At 39.2% G+C, this 20780-nt stretch overlaps 1 protein-coding gene across 3 annotated transcripts in view; it reads right to left on the bottom strand.

Moving 5' to 3' along the window:
* The window catches only part of gigyf1a (GRB10 interacting GYF protein 1a), a 30690-nt gene extending 13175 nt beyond the window's left edge, over positions 1-17515 (bottom strand). For 2 of the 3 annotated variants that reach the window (XR_008301594.1, XM_026937160.3), the window contains exons 1-11: positions 17175-17515; positions 5541-6102; positions 5263-5324; positions 4339-4468; positions 3019-3114; positions 2638-2752; positions 2233-2341; positions 1564-1757; positions 1208-1419; positions 908-1028; positions 274-447 (exon numbers count right to left, since the gene is read on the bottom strand). Coding sequence is in view for 1 of the 3 variants with exons in the window: in XM_026937160.3 (XP_026792961.1) it covers positions 274-447; positions 908-1028; positions 1208-1419; positions 1564-1757; positions 2233-2341; positions 2638-2752; positions 3019-3114; positions 4339-4468; positions 5263-5297 (1186 nt within the window). In the remaining 2 variants the exon portion in view is untranslated. The other variant, XR_008301595.1, reaches the window with a different exon arrangement.
* Between the last annotated feature and the right edge of the window lie 3265 nt (positions 17516-20780).

Genomic DNA, 20780 nt, shown 5'->3' with positions numbered 1-20780 from the left:
TTGATTTGATGCCTATCCAATTAGATCTACTGTTTTTTTTTTCTTTTCAAATATAGCGTAATATAACGTAATATATAACTTCTAATTTATCATTAGCCGAAGGACTAACAAAAAGGAGCACTCTCACAGCGACGTTTTTTGCAATTATTAACAAATAAATTTCTTTTCATAGCATCATATCTAAAATGAGAAAAAAATTACTAGTACATTCCAACGTAATATTACATTTTAAGGGTAAAAAGGGAGAAGAGTGTGTAACTATGCACTGATTACCTTCACTTGGCATCTTGCTGGGCATGGCAGGTGCAGGCTGAGGATCCTCCAGACAAGTGGGGGCAGCAGCGGGCACGGGCTCGGCCTGAGGAGCAATGAGGGACATGGAGGAAGGAGAGGAGGGAGGGAGAGATTTCACCTCTACCTCGCACACAGCTGCAGAGTCGGTCTCGTCTAACCATGGAGAGAAGGAATCAAGTGAACAGGTGAGTATGGTCATTGTATGTTCCATTATAATTCTTCTTAGACAACAATCTCACAAAAAAAAAAAAAAAAAAAAAAAAAAAAAAAAAAAAAAACCTCCCACACATTATATACGTTAAATGTTTTACATTATTACAGTTCTCTCTGAAAGTATTGGAACAGCAAGGCCAATTTTTCTTTTGCTATACACTGAAGACATTTGATAAACAACTTAAATCATGGCACTCTTGTCAGACAACCCAATTTTTGTTTAGCGCACCTAGTTGTAAACATCGGGAAACGAAAGCTGAAATTCTGACCTATCATCTCATTCATCTTTTGATCTCAAGCCCAAATGTCTTCAGTGTAAAGCAAAATCAAAAGAATTCACCTCGCCTTTCCAATACTTTCGGAGGGGACTGTATATGCAACTACCAACTTTCCCTCTTACCTCTCTCGGCTTTGTCTCCAGCATTGCTGTCTTTCTTCTCTCCATCTGTACCACACTCGTCCTCATCTTCTAGACCCTGAAACTCAAACTCCTCTTCTGGAATAGGGTCCTTAGAGCCCTTCTGAATGTGTGTATGTAATATTTGTGAGAGATGTAGGAAGATATAACAGGCAGATGGAGGAGAAACACACACACACACACACACACACACACACACACACACACAAGACTTAGCATGTAACATTTGTACAAAACTTCATTAATTAAGCTACACACACAATCTCACACACTCAAACACACCTTGATGGGCATGAATGCTCCAGAAGAGTCAAAGGTTCCCATCTCTCCATCTTCTTCATCAGTGCACCACTCTGGCAGTCCGTCTCTCTCTTCCTCTGCTCCTTCACTTCCTGCTCTCCTCCTTCCTCCCTCACTCCCTCCATCCCGGAATTCAAACTTTCTACGGCGAACCTCACCATGCTCCCGCCAGCCTGCTGAACGGGGACCACCATCTTTCCAAGACAGAAATTAAAAGGTGAAGGTGAGGGAGTTGGCTGCTTAGAGCATCAGCTTGCCGATATTAGTGGAGAAGTGTGAAACACACTCGTTGTGCACTTAACTTTTATGCTTTCATCCGTGTGCTTGTGTGTACGTACCATCTCGGCGTGAGCCGGCCAGTCTCCAGCTGCCTCCCGTGTCTCCACCCTCCTCCTGCTCATGCTCCTCTCGCAGTGTGCGCCAGTTATCACTGTCTGAACGCATGAACTCTTTCCTCCCCCCAGAGCCCACATCCTCAAAGCCAACACGCAACCCCTCCCTACGCAGAGGCTTCTCAAAGCGCCTCTCACCCCTACACACACAAAATAAGAGATAACAAAAAAAAGCTATGACACCTCGAATGTGGTATGCCACTTCTAAATTTAGACAGATGTATCAGACACAAGAGACTGAACCACTATTCAAGTGGAATTAGTTTTACCACAGGAATAAAGTATCAGCGCAATTTGTGCTCACTACCACAGATGTATCCCTGATGTACAGGTCGGGCCTATTACAGATATAGTCAATACATCAGTGTGAGTGTTATTCAAACAAATCTTTATTAATAAGTGAGCTCTCAGTTTGGCTAAATACAGAATTATTAATTTTTAAACTACTTAAAAATAAAGAAATTGCTAGATTGTACCAATTTAGCAATCGCTTATATTGTAGCACCTTCACAGATAAACAAAATCAATCTTTTGTCATTTCTAAGTCAAAAGTACAGTTTCTCAATCTAAAGTGTTCCAAGGTAGCTGCATATAGAAATGAGAATATGGCCATACCGGTCATCCCAGCTCTGGCTACGATGGATCTCTCTAACGCTCCTGCTGAAGCCCACCTCTCCATCTTCAGTACTTCTTTGGTAGAACCCACTCTCTCCACGGCCTCTGCCTATAAATGCAGCAATTTCTTACACCTAAATATATACTAAACCACAGTACAGAGAAAAGTATGTATGCTATTTCACGCGATACGTCTTAATCCTGAACCTTTATGCAGAAGATTACAATGGGACTGCAGACAAGTACTTACTCTAAGGTCTATCATTTAACAAATAAGTCATATAACATTTGGTGTGCTTATCTTCATCCTTGTGTTTCTTCAACACTGTACTCTCTCAAACTCAAATGTCAGATAGCATAAACCTCACACTCACTGGCCCGCTGGGTTTTCCCTTGTTCACTCACCTCGGCCACCTCTCACACTGCCTCTGCCACGGGCCATACTAGCAGGAATGGCCCCACCCCCTTTACCCATGAGCCTCAGCACAGCCACACTGTTGACAGACATGGAAAAATTCCGCTGCAAGAAAAAAGGAGACAAACATTGTAACAACCAGGAATTCAATTGAATATCACAGCACAAATCATAAACCTGGGAACAGCAGAAATTGGTCTATTATTTTTTAAATTTCTTTTTTCCTGTGCATAACTACACTGGATGTTTACAGGAAGAGTGATGGGCATGTGTGTTTGGTAAATAAAAAGGTTATGGTGTGACCTAACTTCCTTTGCTTCCATTCAAAGAAAGACAGTACTATAAAGGGTGTGTGTGTAAATGTTTCTAACCTGTTCTTCCTCAGTGAGAGGCACCAGTGCCAGAGGTTGCTGAGGCTCATCCTGCAGAATAGCAGCAAACACCTTATCCTGCATGTCCTCTGGGATCTACACATACCCAGACAAGAGGGAGGGAGAAGAAAAAGAAAAGAAAAGAGAGAAAGAAAGAAAAAAAAAAAAAGAAAAAAAAAAGGAGGCTCATTTATTCAGGAAACTCATTTAACTTAGTACACCAATCTATACTCCTGAGCTGCTATGATGTATTTTAGACTGTTTTCAGGTCATTTAGGCACGTTACAGCACGTTACAGCACATATCCACAGTGCTGTTGGCTGCTCTCTCTGGAATGTTTAGAACTATCAGAATGCACGGTTGGGTCAAACCCACATATCTGAACCTGGAAGAAAATTCCAAACAGACAGGCATGCACATAGAGGTGTCAGGCTGTTACATAGGTTGGTATGGAATGATCTTTTGGCCTTGTATTTGATATTTAAGGCCTTTTGTCAGCTTTTGCGTTCCATAATACATACATTTAGGCCATAGACTCCTGGCAGAGTCTGAACACTCTGCAATTCTGTGTCCCTCAAATCGCACAGGGACAAAAATACACAAAAATGATGCGAAGACAGAGTGGGGCAACGCGCCACCATCCTGGAGTTAATTATTTTCCTCTAACAGCTTGCCCTGAGGTGTGATATAGCACAGAAATTTGCCATGCCATCATTAGTTTCTTCATCTCAATAATTACACATTTTTCTTTGCTAAACAAAAGATTTTTAAATTCTTTTATTAGTGGATTATAATTAGATTATGGAGTGTATACCATACAAAGCACTATGAGTTAGTTTGCCTTTCAGCCAGCCCTACTGTCAGAGATGCCATTTTAGAAAATTAATCATCTTCTGACCAATAATATTTGAGAATTAGTTATGGTATAATGTTAATACATTTTCTATTCTGATAGCACATTTACCACTTAATTAGGCCATATACAGCTTTGACAGTGCTTGTAAAATGTATTAAAATCTGTAGTCTATATAAATGGAGAACTGAAAAAACAATGACTCACTTCTTGCACATATTTTCCAACAAATTATATTATTTCCAGTCACATAGACAAATTAACATTACAGGGTGAAATTTTTCACTGCAACTGAAGCCACAGTTGGATCCAAAACTTCACATCTGCAGGGAGCCAGTGCTCCCCTGGGATCGTCTACTGAAAATGAATGTTTTCCACTCTATTTTTCGTCATTTGTTGGCTGCAATGAAAAGTGTCTTAGGAATATAAAGGTAAAACAGATTTCAGGCTGTTGGGAAGCTACTCACCTTGTTGTCTTTGACATAAAGTGCTAACATCTCCTCTCGGCCGTAACGATATTCGGCCAGCTTGTACTTTGGCATAGCGGGAGAGGGAGGAGGGGAAGTCACACTGCCTCCACTGGAAAGTGCACGGAGCCTGGGGGTAAGGTGGAACAAAAGCAAAGAAGAAAGAAATAAAGAAATGAGTGAGAAAAAAAAAATTACAAGGAAGGAACAGTAACAAACTTATAGACCATGTTCCACAACAAGATGCAGAAATTCCACATCTGGAATGTTCTTTTCAAACTTAAGAGCCAAGTGTGTCTTTTTATACACACATCATATCCAAATAGCCTTAGATGAAAAAAGGAGCTTTATAAAAGCACATCAGCTCTGCACTGCACATGTCAAGCACAGGAATAATCTTGTGCTGGCCAGTGATCAACTATGCACACAGCAGTCCTTGGCCCATTAGAGATGGCCTAGCACCAGAAAACAGGCCACACCTTACTGTCTAATCTCTGTATAAACATTTACGGAGCGAAAAAGCAAGAAACAGTGGGAAGGAGGGGTAGAGAGAGAGAGAGAGAGTGAGTGAGACAGAAGAAGTGAGTGAGAGAGAGAGTGCAAGTGACAGACAGAGAGAGCTTGAATGACAGTGAAAGAGCAACAGTGAGCAAGAAAGTGCGAGAGAGAGAGTGTGTACACAAAACTTGATTAATGCTGAGTGATCAGTGACTGCAGTTTAAACCTAACTGCAGTGTATGTTAGTGTATAAATTTACAACAGAAATGAGAAGTAGAAAGAATGGAAATTGTTTAAAAAAAGAAGTCAAGGGAGCACTGGCAAAAAAAAAAAAAAAAAAAAAAACCAAGGAAGTAGACATCACAGAATGAGGAAATTGGGGGGGGGGGTAGACAGTAAGCAGTGAAGGTTATTTCTAAAATTTACCATTCTGGGCCGAAATTGAGTGTCTCTGCTGTCATATTCCTCTCTTCCTCTCGGAGCTGAATCTATTTAAAACCAGAAAGAAAACAAAACACGCACACAAGTCAGCAATCAGATGTCAAGAAGTGAAACTGCACCTTTCTGTGTAAACTGCACAACACACTTACAAATACACTGCAGCTGCAATTGTTGTTTAAGTACAGTCACAAATAAAATGGATTGCACAGTGTTGCACTAAACATCATCATGAAAGCACAAACACGCTTGCTGAGATCACTTACCCTGTCCAGGGGGAGCGGAGCAGGCAAGACTAGGCTGGACCAGGCTTAGGTGAGAAGGCTGAGTGGTGTGCGTGCGTGTGTGTGAGACAGCGTGTGGATTGTGTGTGAAGGTATGTGTATTTTAAGATTTCCAAAATATAGAGAAATAGCTGCCTTATACTGGGCGTGTACAGGAGGAAAAAGGACAAATCTGTTCAAATGTGATGTGAAAACTCCTGCTCACAGGCCCAAAAACTTAAACAAATAAAAACATTCCAAAAAAACAGAGTTGGAAAAATGATGAAAAAAAAATAAAACACTAACTATACTTGTGTGATAACAGAAATACTTTGATACTGACGATAAAATCCAAGTAGAGCTGCAGAAACCCAACGCTATGAACAAAAACCAAAATTTGATCAGCTGGCAACACAGCTGTCTAAAGCAGGTGACCGTGACTCTCTTCCTCAGGTCTTCCCTTCTCTTCTCTCCCTCGTTCCTCCTCCTCCACCTCTGGATGAAACGCTGTATGACCAGGCCCCGCCAGTCAACCCCTCTCACGCCGATGACTCTGCTCCCACCTCTGTGTACAAAATAAAAAAAAAAAAAAAAAACCACAACAAATCCATGAAGATATCAAGCTCAACATACTTTAACTTAAATTATCCAATTAAAAAAGAAAACTTACATGACTGAACCTAACATTTTTTGTGATAACCAATTACATCGTCCTATGTCTAATGACAGAAGGGTTATCATGGCCTTTGACACTGATCATGCTAGTTTCCTAGTTTCTCCTACCTCACTCTCACAGGGGGAAAAAAAGCCTCATTTATATCTAAAATGCTATTTGGAAGGTTCTTCCATCTAAATATAGCTTAAAAACTATAAAACTCAGTTTGTAGAGAAACAGGACACTTCAGACAGTCCATCAAAACAAATTTATGAATATGAACCTGTTTAACCTCCTAGGGATTAAGGAAGTGCTTTTCTTGCACAGTTAATGAAGGACTTAATTTTTTCATGTTTCTCAGGAAACTAGGCTGAATGTTTACATTCGACAATTATTACTGAATACGCTGTCTACACACAAGCACACTCGCAGTGATTTCAAACAAATAAACCAATCTGACTAGTTCACAAATATGGACCAGCATTTTGACTGTGGCTAAATATAAAACTAGCACAATAACAGGTTCTAGCAAATTATTCTCCTCAGCTCATCCACACACGGTAAGAGTAAGATGTAGTTTGGCTTGACTGAATAACTGGGCCTTATTTTTCTGTGCAACAATACTCAGTTAGTCTACATATGCAAAAAGCTAGGCTATTTTCGAAGCTGGTGGCTGAAACATAAGTCCAGGACAATCAGATCATATGTCTGAACTATCAGGTTTTATTCACCATTACCCACTGGACTGGTGCCTCAAAGGCCTGGTGATATGGTGTCACAGGTGTCTTTTCCTCCAGTCTATCAACCACAGAAAAACTCTACATGAGAACTGTATCGGGACTCCTCATAAACCTGATATATATATTTTTTTTTTCTCTTTTTCCTATCTGCTTATTTAACATCATTTTGTTCTTTCTTCCCTTTCCTCCTGCATTGCTGTTTCCTCATTCTGGCTTTCTACCTCTTCTTTTTGTTTCTACTTTTCACACATTCTTTATCACTTTTTCTCTCCTTCGTTCTTTTAATTCATCTCTCTCTTTCAGCTCCATGCAAGAACTGTATTTCCCTTGAAGAAATGCATATCAAATTCGATATCTTCTGTAATTGGTTTGTATATATCCTGTTGGCATGGCACACCTCCAGTCTGTAACTGTAGTTCATTATTTATTCCTGAATCCACACACAAAGTATCATAAACCAGATCCATCCAAAGCATTCTATCAGCAGGGTTTAAGGCACAGGGTGCACTTGTGAAAGCTTCAATGTAATGTGAGCAGTGTAGCTGGTTTTACTGCTCTGCTCGCTCAGGTTTTTAAAAAAATAAAAAAAAACAAAACGAAGCGAGTTCACTCAATTTCGCCACTGAACCAGGAACACAGTACTAAAGCCTGAGCTGACTTAGTGAATTGGTGTCTGCCTTTCTAATATCAAAGTTTTGAGACTGGATCCCTTAACAAAAACCTGAGTATGATTAGCTTTCTTGGTTGCACTCCCTTTTCCCAGTATACAGCCCAAAATAGGTAATCCCCACCACTATATAACATGACAAATCCAACAAAGAATATAACTCAGCTTTAGTTTGACAATAACACAGACTGTCACTTTATATGGAGCTTATAATTGGCACCAATTCTGTTGCCACATGTAATCCAGGCAGCATGAGGTAGAAGAATATTTTGAAACTATAAATAAGATGAATGTTTGTGCTTACTCAGATTCTTTTAATTTCTTAGGAATTAATAGTGCTTGCTGACTTAATAATTTTAAAAAAGCTTAATTCATCACAGCACAAAAACAAAAAATGGGAAATGTTTTAATCTAACAACTCCTGGAAGTGCAAACACAATGGTCCTTAGTCATCAAAGTTTTGTACGCTCAAATCTGATCGCGAAATGAGTGTACCCAAAATTCCACCGACTTTGATGTACAATGAAACTCCCATCTGGGGAGTGCGAGTAAATTTGAGTTTCAGTTTGTTAAAAAGGGCACAAATGCTTGACTTACAGTTTAACACTGAAAAACAATGACCATATCATCAGTAAGTATAGCAAGTATAGTAATATTTGTTCTGGATGAAAACATGACTCACCTATATTTATAAATAAAGCTTCAATTAAACCTGTAAAGGCATTTGTGGTGGGACACAGTAAGATTTAATACTGCCCAATTCATGGCCAATATTTTGTCCTATAAATAGTTTAGTGCCAACTGACACTGAGGCAAGAAACGGGGCCACCTAGACGTGATTAAATTGATTGATTAAATTTCTTGGAATCCCTGAAGATGAGGCCCTTCAGTTATATGCCATATTGTGTCACACCCTTGCTGAAAGATTTCCTCACTTCCTGTTTTGTGACCTCACCATCAAATTTATTTGTGCACTATGGATGAACAGTCCCATACATCAAAAATCAGAGAAATTATTTATGGGTTGGTCTAATGATGCTGTGATATATTTATATATATATATATATATATATATATATATATATATATATATATATATATATATATATATATATATATTTTTCAAATTTGGTGATGACTGAACATTATTTGTAGGGAAGTATTTGTTTGGGGGAAAAAAAAAAAACAAAAGGGTGGATAATCCAATATGATTATTGGAAATCAGCCTGACCCAGAAAAAAAGTGGAACTATGTTTCTACGACATTAGGGCCTTTCGCACCGTGGGAACCTTTTCATAGTACCTGAACTAATCGTGGAACTACCCACTTTTTGGCGTTTTCGCATCTCCGGAACTGGGTGCGATTTTAGTACCAGACTGCCTTTTTCGAGAACCAAATTAGCTCCTACTCCGGAGCAGGGTCTAACCAGCACAACTGGTACTATCCGTGATGTAAGTAGTTGTTGATTGGCCGAACGCGTACGAAAACGCCCTCACCAGCCATGATTTAAACCGCCGTGTAAACATACCGCTCTTTCAATCGCTTTACGTATACATCGACATTCCATGTCCATTATTGTGAAACCCGTGACACACAACAAAAACACAGCTCCGATCAGAGCGTCCTCCATCCTCCGGTTGTTTACGTTGTTCTTCTTTGTTTCCGTTGTTGAACGCCGCGCACAAATGACGTCGCTGTCGACCGGCTTACGTCACTTCCTAGTGCCCACTTTCGGTGTGAATGCAACCCTTTAAACGGTACTGGGAAATAGTTCGTGCAAAATCACCCAGTACTTTAGTACTGTAAATTTAGTTCTGGAACTAAAGCGGTGCGAAAGGCCCTATTGCACTGCAGAGTTATTATTGTCAACATATGTCCAACTTTACCCTAGTGGTGGCACTAGAGGGGTTATAAAATTGCTGTGAAGGTAGCAGTGACTGTCTTCCATCATTGTGCCAAATGTAGGCTGTCATACATTCCCATGTGGATGTATCAGAAAAAGAAAAAGGAGAATAAAGAAGAAAACATACAATTCCAGTAGGGGGACCATACACTCTCAGTCCCTGGCCCCCTAAATAAGATGTGTTACTCGCACTATGCACAGCCACACGTGGCAAGAAGCGAGGCAATACAGGCAATGTAACTGTCACTGCACTGCTACATAGCCTCCAGACCTGCCTCCTCTGAACATGTACACTTACATCTCTGTGGTATAAAAAAAAAGGTTTTATTAAATGGCCAAACTGGCAACTACAATTGCTGTAGTTTACTGTCAATTAAAACTAAAAGCAAATTACATAAAAATGTTTAAAACATATCTATTTATCAAAAGACAAAAACTAGATGCAAAATAGTTAAAATTGACACTGGTGTTTATCAGTACTTTTTTTTTTTTTTTTTTTTTAATTAGACAGAAGACACAAAGATTAGTTTAGCTTAACTTTGTCCCTCCATACTGACCATTTAGATGAATTCGATCATTATAGAGTTATATCTAGGCTCATAAACAAAGTGGTGAGCCAATCACAGAGTCTTGGGGAAAAAAAATAAAAAATCCCAGGAGTTGAGACATCATGGCAACAGAGATCTCCCAGCAACACCATGAGGTGCCGTGTGCTTTTTGTACTACAGAGGGAGTTAAGACGGGAGAAACAGAACACTGCACATGAATATGTACCTTGCCTCCAGGTGGAGAGGACAAGCAGTTAAACAGGTTAGATCTCATCAGCCAAAAACAATTCCCATTTTTCTTTCAAGTATTTGCATAAACCAAACAATCAAAATGGATAACTATAATACAACTTTGTTTTTTTAATCTGACTCACAAATCACTGTATAACATTTAAATGCAGTATTACTGTGTGTAATACAAAGAGCGAAGGTTAACTGAAAAACGTTTATGCATAGAATCATACTTGATCAGTAATGCTGTACTCCATTTCCTTTATGTTCATGTGTGTGGGCTTATAGTATCTGTAAAACATTCGATAAACAATTTATTATGTTTAAACAGATGCTTCGGGGGGGGACGACACAAACATACATGTAAAAAAAAAAAAAAAAAACAAAAAAAAAAAACAAAAAAAAAGGTACTTCCTTTACACCAGTCACATCTCCTGTATTTACATTCTTCATGTACTTTGGAGTATTATTAGTTACATCTAAAAAATCTTATATTAATCATTTAATTTATACTGTAATAGTCTAACTTCCTTTTTGAAAACTTGAGGAGTTACGAGCAACTAATGTACGAGATATTCTCAGGAGACCACAGCCTCTAATGAGTTGAATATAAATGAACAACAATGAATAACAATGAATCTAATTAGAGTAGTCAGAGGTCACAACATTTCCAGATATGAAGTCAGGACATACCTTTGCGCCTCAACAAATTAGAATTTTAAGCGCCGTTTATACGTACAACACACTGATTGAATTTTGGAAGAACGATGGAAAAGATGAGTATTCGTCTGAAACCCAATGATACCACAGCAATCTATGGCCACAAGTCCAAGAGAACATTACTGTGCCTGCTATCTGTCACAGTAACACTAATCCCACCAATCCTGGCTGTCTGTGAGCTCACGTGCACAGAATGGGGTGTATTCAGGTGCCAGTGATGTAGCATGAGCAGTAGTTCAAAAAGATATGGTGGCTTCACATGTCTCTGAGGAAGCATGTGCTAGCCCTCACCCAACCCAGTCTTAGAGGAGAACCAGCTAGCGGGTGGGAATTGGCAAAATGTCAAATTGAGGAAAGAAAATGTAGAAATTTAGAGGTGTGCTCTTCAGCCCATCTGTGTGCCTCTTCACTTTACACTTACCCATAAACCCCCTCTCCGAGTTGGGACATGAAGGTACATGAAAGTAAAAACCAGTCTTTAGACAAAAGCTGATCTGGAACAATCGTTGGCTTCCTGTTGGCTGCATTCCACTGACATAATCAAGTGTTTTTCTTTCAGAGCTGTCTGTGCACATCATATGTGCACTAAACATCAAATTCAAAAGCCAAACTAATGGAAAGGCCTATGTGCACCAAGACAGATGGGAAAAAAGCGCACATAAGATTTAGTGCGCAAGTGTGTCACTCAGATTACCTAAACACACACACACAAAAAATAAATAAATAAATAAATAAAAAAAATTTCCCCATAGCACATCATGATCTCTAGCTTGAAACAGTGCAAAACATAGCAAGAATATTGCTTTTTGTATTGTATGACAATAATCTAAATGGAACATGGCACACTCTGGCATGAGTTACAATCCAAGCTTTTAAAATGGCATGACTGCACCCAGCCAGGTTTGTAGTACAGCCAAAAAATTGTGGCGATATATATCAGGCTCAGTCAAGAACCAAAAATCACATTATGACATTAATACAAAACAGCAAAATCAAACTTGGTCCCTTTTTTTTTTTTTAAATGACACATTACAGCAGAACAGTTTCAGTCTTGGTATGCAAGCTGCAATACAGTCAGTAGCATGTTGTGCAGCTTCCTAGAGACTGTTACTGATAAAAACCTTTGATTCAGACAATTAACACATTTACACACGAACTATTTTTAGTTTGTTAGATCACATGCAACCCAAAATACAAGACTCACTTTCAAATTGACTGATCTACACAGCACATCATATTGAACATATTTATCGCTGTGTATCACTATACACATCATGGAGATGTGACAAAAAGATGAAGGCATGAAAGACTCTTCACTTTAATAAGTTATTTCAATCTTTTACAAACTTTGGGTATCACACTTTAGATTTAAATGTATTGTTTGATTATTTATTACTGTAAATATCGTATTAAATCGCCCCTATAAATCACTTTTAATTCAAAGGATGGCGCACACAGTTTTCTAAACCAGCTCTTTTCATTTGTCGAGTGGATTGGAGACTCACAGAAATTGCTGTACAGCACAGTGGAACTTTTTGCCTGGTTTATGCATGATGTGTCTGTATTGGTGAGTATTGGGTAGTGCTCAGAATGATGTAATCACAGCAGTTGTGGCCAGGCGCATGATTGCTGGGACTGTGTGCTGCTTTTGTCATAACCGTCGTAAATACACAATGCGGAAGGCAAACCCCAGATTCACGGCAGTTGAAATATCCACACTTCAAATCCAGAGCTGTACGAGCCACAGTTTCGCAACAAGTACAGGAAGTGAACCAATGACAGCTGTAAATGACGCTTCCACAAAGTACTGAATAACAGCTCTGAATACTTCAGAACTTCTGAATACTTCTCACTAAAATGAGAAATTTTCATTTGAGTTTTAATACATTTGCAAAACAAAAACACAAACAGCTTAAAACATGTTTTTGCTTTGTCATTACATATTACGTGTAGATTAATGGCAAAAAAAATCCATTTTAAATTAAATCTAAAAACTGAAGGGATCTGAATACTTTCTGAACAACTGCATACTTCATGATTAGATTCATTTAAGGATTCTTAACATCCTTTCAGAAAAGCATACTGTGATTAGGCCTGTTACAGTTTCAAGGTTATAGCTGTTTTGGCTTTAATGAATAAGATTAAAATGTAATCTCTGCCTCGCACATGCATGAAGCAAATTCTGCCGTAACTGCAGAAGGTCACTTAGTAAAGCTGATATTCAGTAAAGCGTTTTCTGTGTATTTAATATTTCTGTTCATTATGTCTCTGTATTACGTCTGTAAAAACATGCACCACCACTGAAGCAAAGAAAGTTTCACTGATGATACTTTATTAATAACTGCTCATTTTTTCTCTGTCGAGGTTCACTAACTCTCAGAAAAATTCAAGTATAAGATTAGGCAGACGGCACATCTACAGTGAACAAAAGAGTGGGGGTTTGGTTTGGGATTGTTTGTGAGGCAATCTTAGTGAAGGATAATATATTAATAGCAAAATGGCAAGAGCTGGTGACTGATGAAACTTTATATCCTCCCCCAAAAACAGACACCTTTAAAAACAAGGAGCCTGGAGCATCATTTAGGTGCTTTCTCACTATGAGTAAGTAAATATATCCTGTATATTGTCTGTATTCAACTGTCATTATTCTAAACATGCATTACCACTGCATGCAATCAAATAAAGTTTATAAATGCAAAAATAGTTTAGCGGGGGCAGGCACTTCCTGTGTATTAGGTTTAACATGAGGATTTATTAAAGTGGCGCCAGTTATATCGCCTCGATGAGCTTTTAATTCTACGAGTACGGTGCTCCAGTAGCTCCCATTCAACACAAGCAGATAGAAAACAATGACGAGAGAAAACACAGCCTGTGTTATACAGAATGGCCAGAGACTTTTTTCACAGACATAGACTTCACAGCACAGGAAGATTGTCTCTGCAGTAAACTTCTGTCCTACACATGCAACAGTTCAGACAGGGCATCATATATATACCAAATATCATAGATATACAAAACAACAACTAAATAAAAATGACTGAAAGATAATCCATGACAAAAAAAAAAGAAAAAAAAAGAAGTAAAACAGATCATTATGCCTTGGGCCTCACATGTTGAGTATCAGTTAAAACTGTATAATTGTATCAGTTTGGTCAGAACCCCCGCCCTTCTTTTTATTTCTAACAGTGACAGTATTCACCTACCTTACACATTTCCTGTAGTGCGGTTAGCAAATACACATAAAAGGCACTAGGGTTAGCTGCCCGGCCAAGAACCAGCTGCATGCAGATGTGTGCAGGCCTTCACGCAGGCAGCACCTCTGATTTGTTTTTTAAATTACACAATATCGTGACATCACTGGAGTAGAACGGTTTAACTAAACATTCTTAGTTTTGCTTTGTAGCCCTACATACTGATGACCATGCTATGGTCCCTCAAAGGCAAAGTAAACACTCATTTCCATCAGCTCTAATGCTGAGGACTTGCTCCACACACCTGATCTAACTCATGAAGCTCTGGATAATTAGCTGATGAGTTGGATCAGGTGTGTCTGCAGTAGGGAAAACCCGAGGGCTGAACCCCTGGTCCGGATCTATATTTAATTTAGCAACAGCATCCAAATCTAATGTGTTCCCAGAACTGAGTGCCAGCCTATTCATTTTTACCACATCAGATTCAGCATCAGACTGTCATGAAATTTCGATTCTCAGAATGTTAATTTAAAAAAAAAAAAAAAAAAAACCCTGGCACAATTCAATTCAACAGTAAGTCTGTGATACTTTTGGCACGTTGGAATGCAACAGACACCATTTGGGCCTTTTCCCCCCCAAAAGCATGAATCCTCAATCACTGTTGATAGAGCACGTATCAGACACTTAATTACATAGAAATTTTAAAGAAATGAAACCAGGATCGGCAGAGAAACACAGGAGGGTCAGGTTCTCTAACAAAGCAATTCTCACTGCAATTCTCTAACAAAGCAGATATACTGTGAACAGTCTGCTCTCATGCTCCTGATAAGTGTTCAGAAGAATCAATATATTCATGGTACATTCTCAAATGCACTTAATATTAGGTGATGCCATTCTAAACAGATTATATTAAGTAAATATAATCACTGTAAATTATTTCACTTATGCAGCACAATCTTAGTATCAGTGCTGGCTTGCAGTGAAAAGACAACCAGATTAATGTGCAGAATGAGGACGTATGTGAAACACAACCTGTGTTCTATGCATGGCTCTGGGTGGTGGCTGTGACCTTCAACCCCAAAGTGCTGCCTTTCACTTCTCCCACACATTTTACATGAATGAAAACATGAATTGCAAAATCACTGAGGATTATGCGGAAAACCCAATATGGACACTTGAACTGCACTAGGTGTGCTCATGCAGCATTTGTTTTGCATGTGTTTAGCTAAAACATGTTGACGTCTCCGCTTACTGGGTATGTCAATCTTAGCCAGAGTCCTAGCATAGAATCTAATGCCAAATTTCTCAAAAGCATGAAATTGAGGTCCAAGAAGCATAGCCAGGAGGCCTGTGATTTTATTTTGTTACAGTGGTGGAAATCACACCATGCCATTATCAAAATTATTATATTTATAACTCAGTTCTTGACAGGTCACTTGAATGGCTTTAACCCAAACTATAACTCAAAAACAAGTCATCTGTAAACACCTTGTTGATAAGAAAGGTCAGAAGAAAATGGCCAGATTGAGTCGAGCTGCCAGGAAGGATATAGTAACTCATATAATCACTCTTTACAACCGTGGTGAGCAGAAAAGTATCTCATCATGCACAAAACATCAAACTTTGAAGTAAGTTTGATGACAGCCTCAGATTCTTGTTCTTGATAGACAGGTGTGGAACCTGATGTGTGTTGTGCGTTCTGCGATGCTTTTCTGCTCACCACGGTTGTAAAGTGTGCTTATTTGAGTTACTACACACTTCCTCTCAGCTTAGACCAGTCTGGACATTCTCCTCTGATCTCTTTCATCAACAAGGTTTTTCAGCCTGCAGATCCTCCGGTGACAGGATCTTTTTTGCACCATTCTGTGTAAACTCTGCAGACTGTTGTGTATGAAAATCCCAGGAGAGCCGCAGTTTCTGAAATACTCAAACCAGCCCATCCGGTACCAACAACAATGCCATGTTTAAAGTCACAGAGATCACATTTTTCCCCCATTCTGATATTTGATGTGAAATTTAACTGAAGCATTTTTATGCATTGTGCTGCTGCCACATGATTTTATAACTGCCTAAGTGAGCAGGCGTAAAGGTGTTCCTATTAAAGTGACCGGTGAGTGTACATGTGCTTTGCCTCGCACCTGGAGCTACCATCAGAGCTGCGGTTATAGAAAATTAATCAACACCTTCAGACTAATCAGAATGGAGAATTCAACAGCACTGTGGTATAAATTGAACGAATGGGCCTAATATTTGTGTAGCTGGATTATGTTCCTAAAATAAATGTTTGTTTTTTTTAAACACATTTGGCTGCAAAAGCTTTGAGAACCCCTGCACTATATAAAGCACTATTTTAGCCACTTCCGAAAACAATGTGGTGAAAATCCTGTGCGCTCATAATATCCCAAAATGCACTGCTATGGGTTAGTGCCCAAATGATGTCGAGGGCAGGAAATAGTGCACATTGCAGAGAAAAGGGAGTGAGGCAGTGTCTCGGACAAGTAATTATAAACCATCCTGGGTTTCATAATCAAGGAATTTCTTATAAATCACGCAAACATTTCTATTCTACTTACACACTTCTCGTCTTATAAGTTTATACACACCGCATTTAATGCTTACTAAAGCACTAAATAGTAGATATTAATCGAATAGGCAGTATATTGAAGTACACAGCTAGTGAACTCGGTAGGTAGTGTGTTGTTTTGGACTCTCCCCCTTGCCCTCTTCCTCCTCCTCCTCCTCCTCCTCCTCCTGTAACCGTGGCCTTCACACTCCGCCACAACTCTCTCACAAATTGTATCTTTAAAATAAACTCTCTCCCAGAAAAAATACCTCACTCCGTTAAACCTGACACCCAACGACACCGAAGTGGACTGCAATAACGGCAATAAACCACAACCTTCTCCGTGTTTGTAATAAGATATCACGCTAGCAGGCTAACGTTAGCAAAAACATTCAAGGAGAGACGCTGCGTTTGCTCACCGTGTTTTCTGCAGCTCCAAATGCAAAGTTGTTTTTTTTTTTTTTTTACTTCGAGACTTCTCGTTTTTCGCGCATGAGACTGTGGTGTCCGGCTGCTGGCGTGCTCTAAAACCGCGCTATAATCCTCATTAGGTTGTGTATAATAGCTATATTATTTGTATTTGCTCTCTCCGACGGTCGCTGTGCGTTGATAGCTCTTGTCTACTCGCTGCTCTTGTTTGTGTTTTAGGAAGATGGCCGCTGTACCACGTGACTCCGGGGCCACACAATTCAAATAAGTAGGGTTTACAGCGCCCCTAGCGGTAATATCCATCTAAACACATCTAACACGATTTCTTAAATAAATGTAGATTAGCCAGATTTGCAAAATGTAACCTAATCCTAGCCCAATTTTTCACTTATTCACTCTACACCTTATATCTACTGAGTCACTTTACATGTCCACTGTCTCTTACTCACTTTACAGTTTCATTTAAGCACTGAGATATACACTGTCTTGTTTAAACTATTCATTGTTTTCCCATTTACTTATCCACGCATCCATTATCTGTACTGTTTATCCTACACAGGGTGGCAGGGAGCCTGGAGCCTGGAGAGTGCTAACCACTAAGACACCGTGCCCCATCTTACTTATACTGTATTATATTTTGTACATTCATTCATTCATCTTCATTAACGGCTTTATCGTGGTCTGGGTCGTGGTGGATCTGGAGACTATCCCGGGAACACTGGGTGTAATGTGGGAATACACCCTGGATGGGATGCCAGACCATTGCAGAGCACCTAGAAGCAATCTAAAGTAACATCATATAATCATAAGTTATAGTTAATTTATTAATCTCTTAACTTTATAATTCTTGTTTAGTCAATAAATTTGAGGAAATATATACTCTGAATAAGTTTATATTTTGTATATTCTGTGCTTTATGTTATGTGTAAGCAATTTGCCTGAGCCTCATCATAGGTATTTCAATGGGCTGGCAGACTTGAATTGACTTGACAAGCATAGAGATCAAGAAAACTGCTTTGTTACCATTTTAACCAATCAACTGTGCAGATAGGAAGGCTATGCACTTTCATACATTAGTTGTACCAACAGAAGATTCAGTAGCTAGCATTAATTAACATCACATGACACCATCTAACAGCAGCATGAACTGTTTAGAGGAACATGTTTTTGCACAGAGAAGGAACAGCACTTACTTCTGTGACCACTTTATTAGGTACACTTACCTATATTTATTCACCATTTTATCGGGTTAATTGCATACCTACAAAGTGCACTTTGGTAGTTCTACTTGAGTGTAGCTACAAGGCAGAAGTGTGTTTACTCAACCAACACCCACACAAGTCAGTTACATTACAAGACAATTACAGTTCCATGAGTGTGATTTTACATGTATGGCTAAAGAAACATATTTTAGTGTTTACTAATTAAATTATCAAACCCTTATGTATTGTAATGTAATTCACACCGTGGTTGTAAATCTTCAGTAGCTGGACCAGCCTATGGACTGTTCATAAAATGATATCTGGTGCAGGAAAGCTTCCACATGCTCTCATCCATGTTAAAACACATCAGCTACTCTGCGCTACGATTGGCCAGTAGTGTCGCGCCTCCTGTCCTCGGATTGGCTAGTCGTCTGACGTCTCATGTGCTCGGATTGGCTACTCGTCTAGCACTTCACGCGAGATATAACTCGACTGACCAATCACAAAACAGAAGGCGGGATTTGTCGGAACACGGCTGGGTGTTGTAGTGACGGTGAAAGTAGGGCAGTGCAGCATGGAAAGTGGGATGGGTAAGCTTTCTCTGAGCTCCACATCACGTGACGTGTTTACTGCGTGTCCTTTTAATTTTAAAATACTCTCACAAAAGCACGCAGTATAATGTGAAATGTATAATTTCTCACACTTCTCTCCTATACTTCCTAACAGCATATGAAGGTAAATGACACTATAGAGCTACTATAATCAGCTTCATGTGTGTCAAAGTGCTAGCGAGAAGAATATCGCCAAATATATTAATTAATTGATTAACTGATTGATTCATTGATTGATTCATTCATTCATTCATTCATTCATTAATAATTTCATAAAGAAATACACTGAATATTTGCTCAGCTCTATAGCCTACTGTAGCGTCAGTTATGAGAATTTATTCACAAAATTCACAAAAATATGTTGCCTCCAACACCTCCCAAAAATATGTTGGACTGTGTCAAAGTCTTACACAAGGTCCGATTCTTAATCCCTAGTCATGCAGGTCCCAATAGTTTGATTTAAAGGTTGTGCAAAACTACAACTACATCCAGTAGGTGGCAGTAATGCTCATGAGGAATCTGTAGTGAGGAGAAATCCGGCTTTCCACTGGCTGCGTTTACATGCACATCAATAATCCGATATTAATCGGAATTTGGCGATATTCTGATTATTATGGAGTCATGTAAACACTGCAATCTGATAGTCTGATTCAGATTAAGACAACATTCTGATTCCCCCCACTTCTGATTCCAACTCCTGGAATATGTCTGTTGTCATCGGAAATTTGTTGCATGTAAACACCTTATTCAGAAAATCCACTGAAAGGAGATATATGTGCGCATGTTCAGTTCACAAGGAATTGTGGGTGCTAACAGATGCTTAGCTGTAGGCTAGGTATTTAGGAATGGCAACTCAGGCATACTTACAACAACCATGTATACAGGAATATTCCAATGCCTGTACGCATAGAAACATTGTATTCGGAATATGGCTGCAACCCGAATATAGACCATCCATCCATTTTCTGCATGGCTACGTCACTTTACACCTCATATCTACTGAGTCACTTTACAAGTCCACTGTCTCTTACTCACTTTAGGGTTTTATTTAGCACTGAGATAGACATAGTCTTGTTTACACTACTCATTGTTTCCCACTTATTTATCCATCCATCCATCCATCCATTCTCTGTACCGCTTATCCTACACAGGTCACGGGAAGCCTGGAACCTATCCCAGGGGGACTCGGGGCACAAGACAGGGGATGCCATAGACGGGGTGCCAACCCCTTCGCAGGGCACAATCACACACACATACACTCACACACCCACCCAAATATAGACCTTACATGGAATTTGATGTGCATGTAAACACGTACATGTAGCCAGTGAGTCAGGGCAATTGACTCAGCTCACTAATAAGAGTCGACTCTTCTGGCTCCCAAACGACTCCTTGGCGTTGTTTTCCCAAAGATGGCAAAAGTAATATTTAAAATTCCTACATTATTATATTATTGTGCCTGCTACATAATCAGCAGTGCTTTCGAAACCGCACACTGCCTCGGTCTCACATGCGTTAAATTTGTCTCACCATTCTTGATAGAACTCTCTCTAAATCATTATTCTCTGACATCAGATCAGATGATGATTCACTGGATGCATTTTGGATCATTTCCATCACAGTGATTAGATTAGATTAGATTAGATTGAACACTTTTAATTTTCACTGGTAAATTCAGAACTCTACCAATTTAAACTGAAGACGGGGAGAAAGTAGGCCAGTAGTAGTCCTGGTTATGTCTGAAATGGCATACCATGAATACTATGAATACCATGAATACCAT

The sequence above is a fragment of the Pangasianodon hypophthalmus genome, chromosome 4 (assembly GCF_027358585.1).
Source record: "Pangasianodon hypophthalmus isolate fPanHyp1 chromosome 4, fPanHyp1.pri, whole genome shotgun sequence".
Lineage (NCBI taxonomy): Eukaryota > Metazoa > Chordata > Actinopteri > Siluriformes > Pangasiidae > Pangasianodon > Pangasianodon hypophthalmus.
This window is presented reverse-complemented; position numbering and strand designations above follow the sequence as displayed.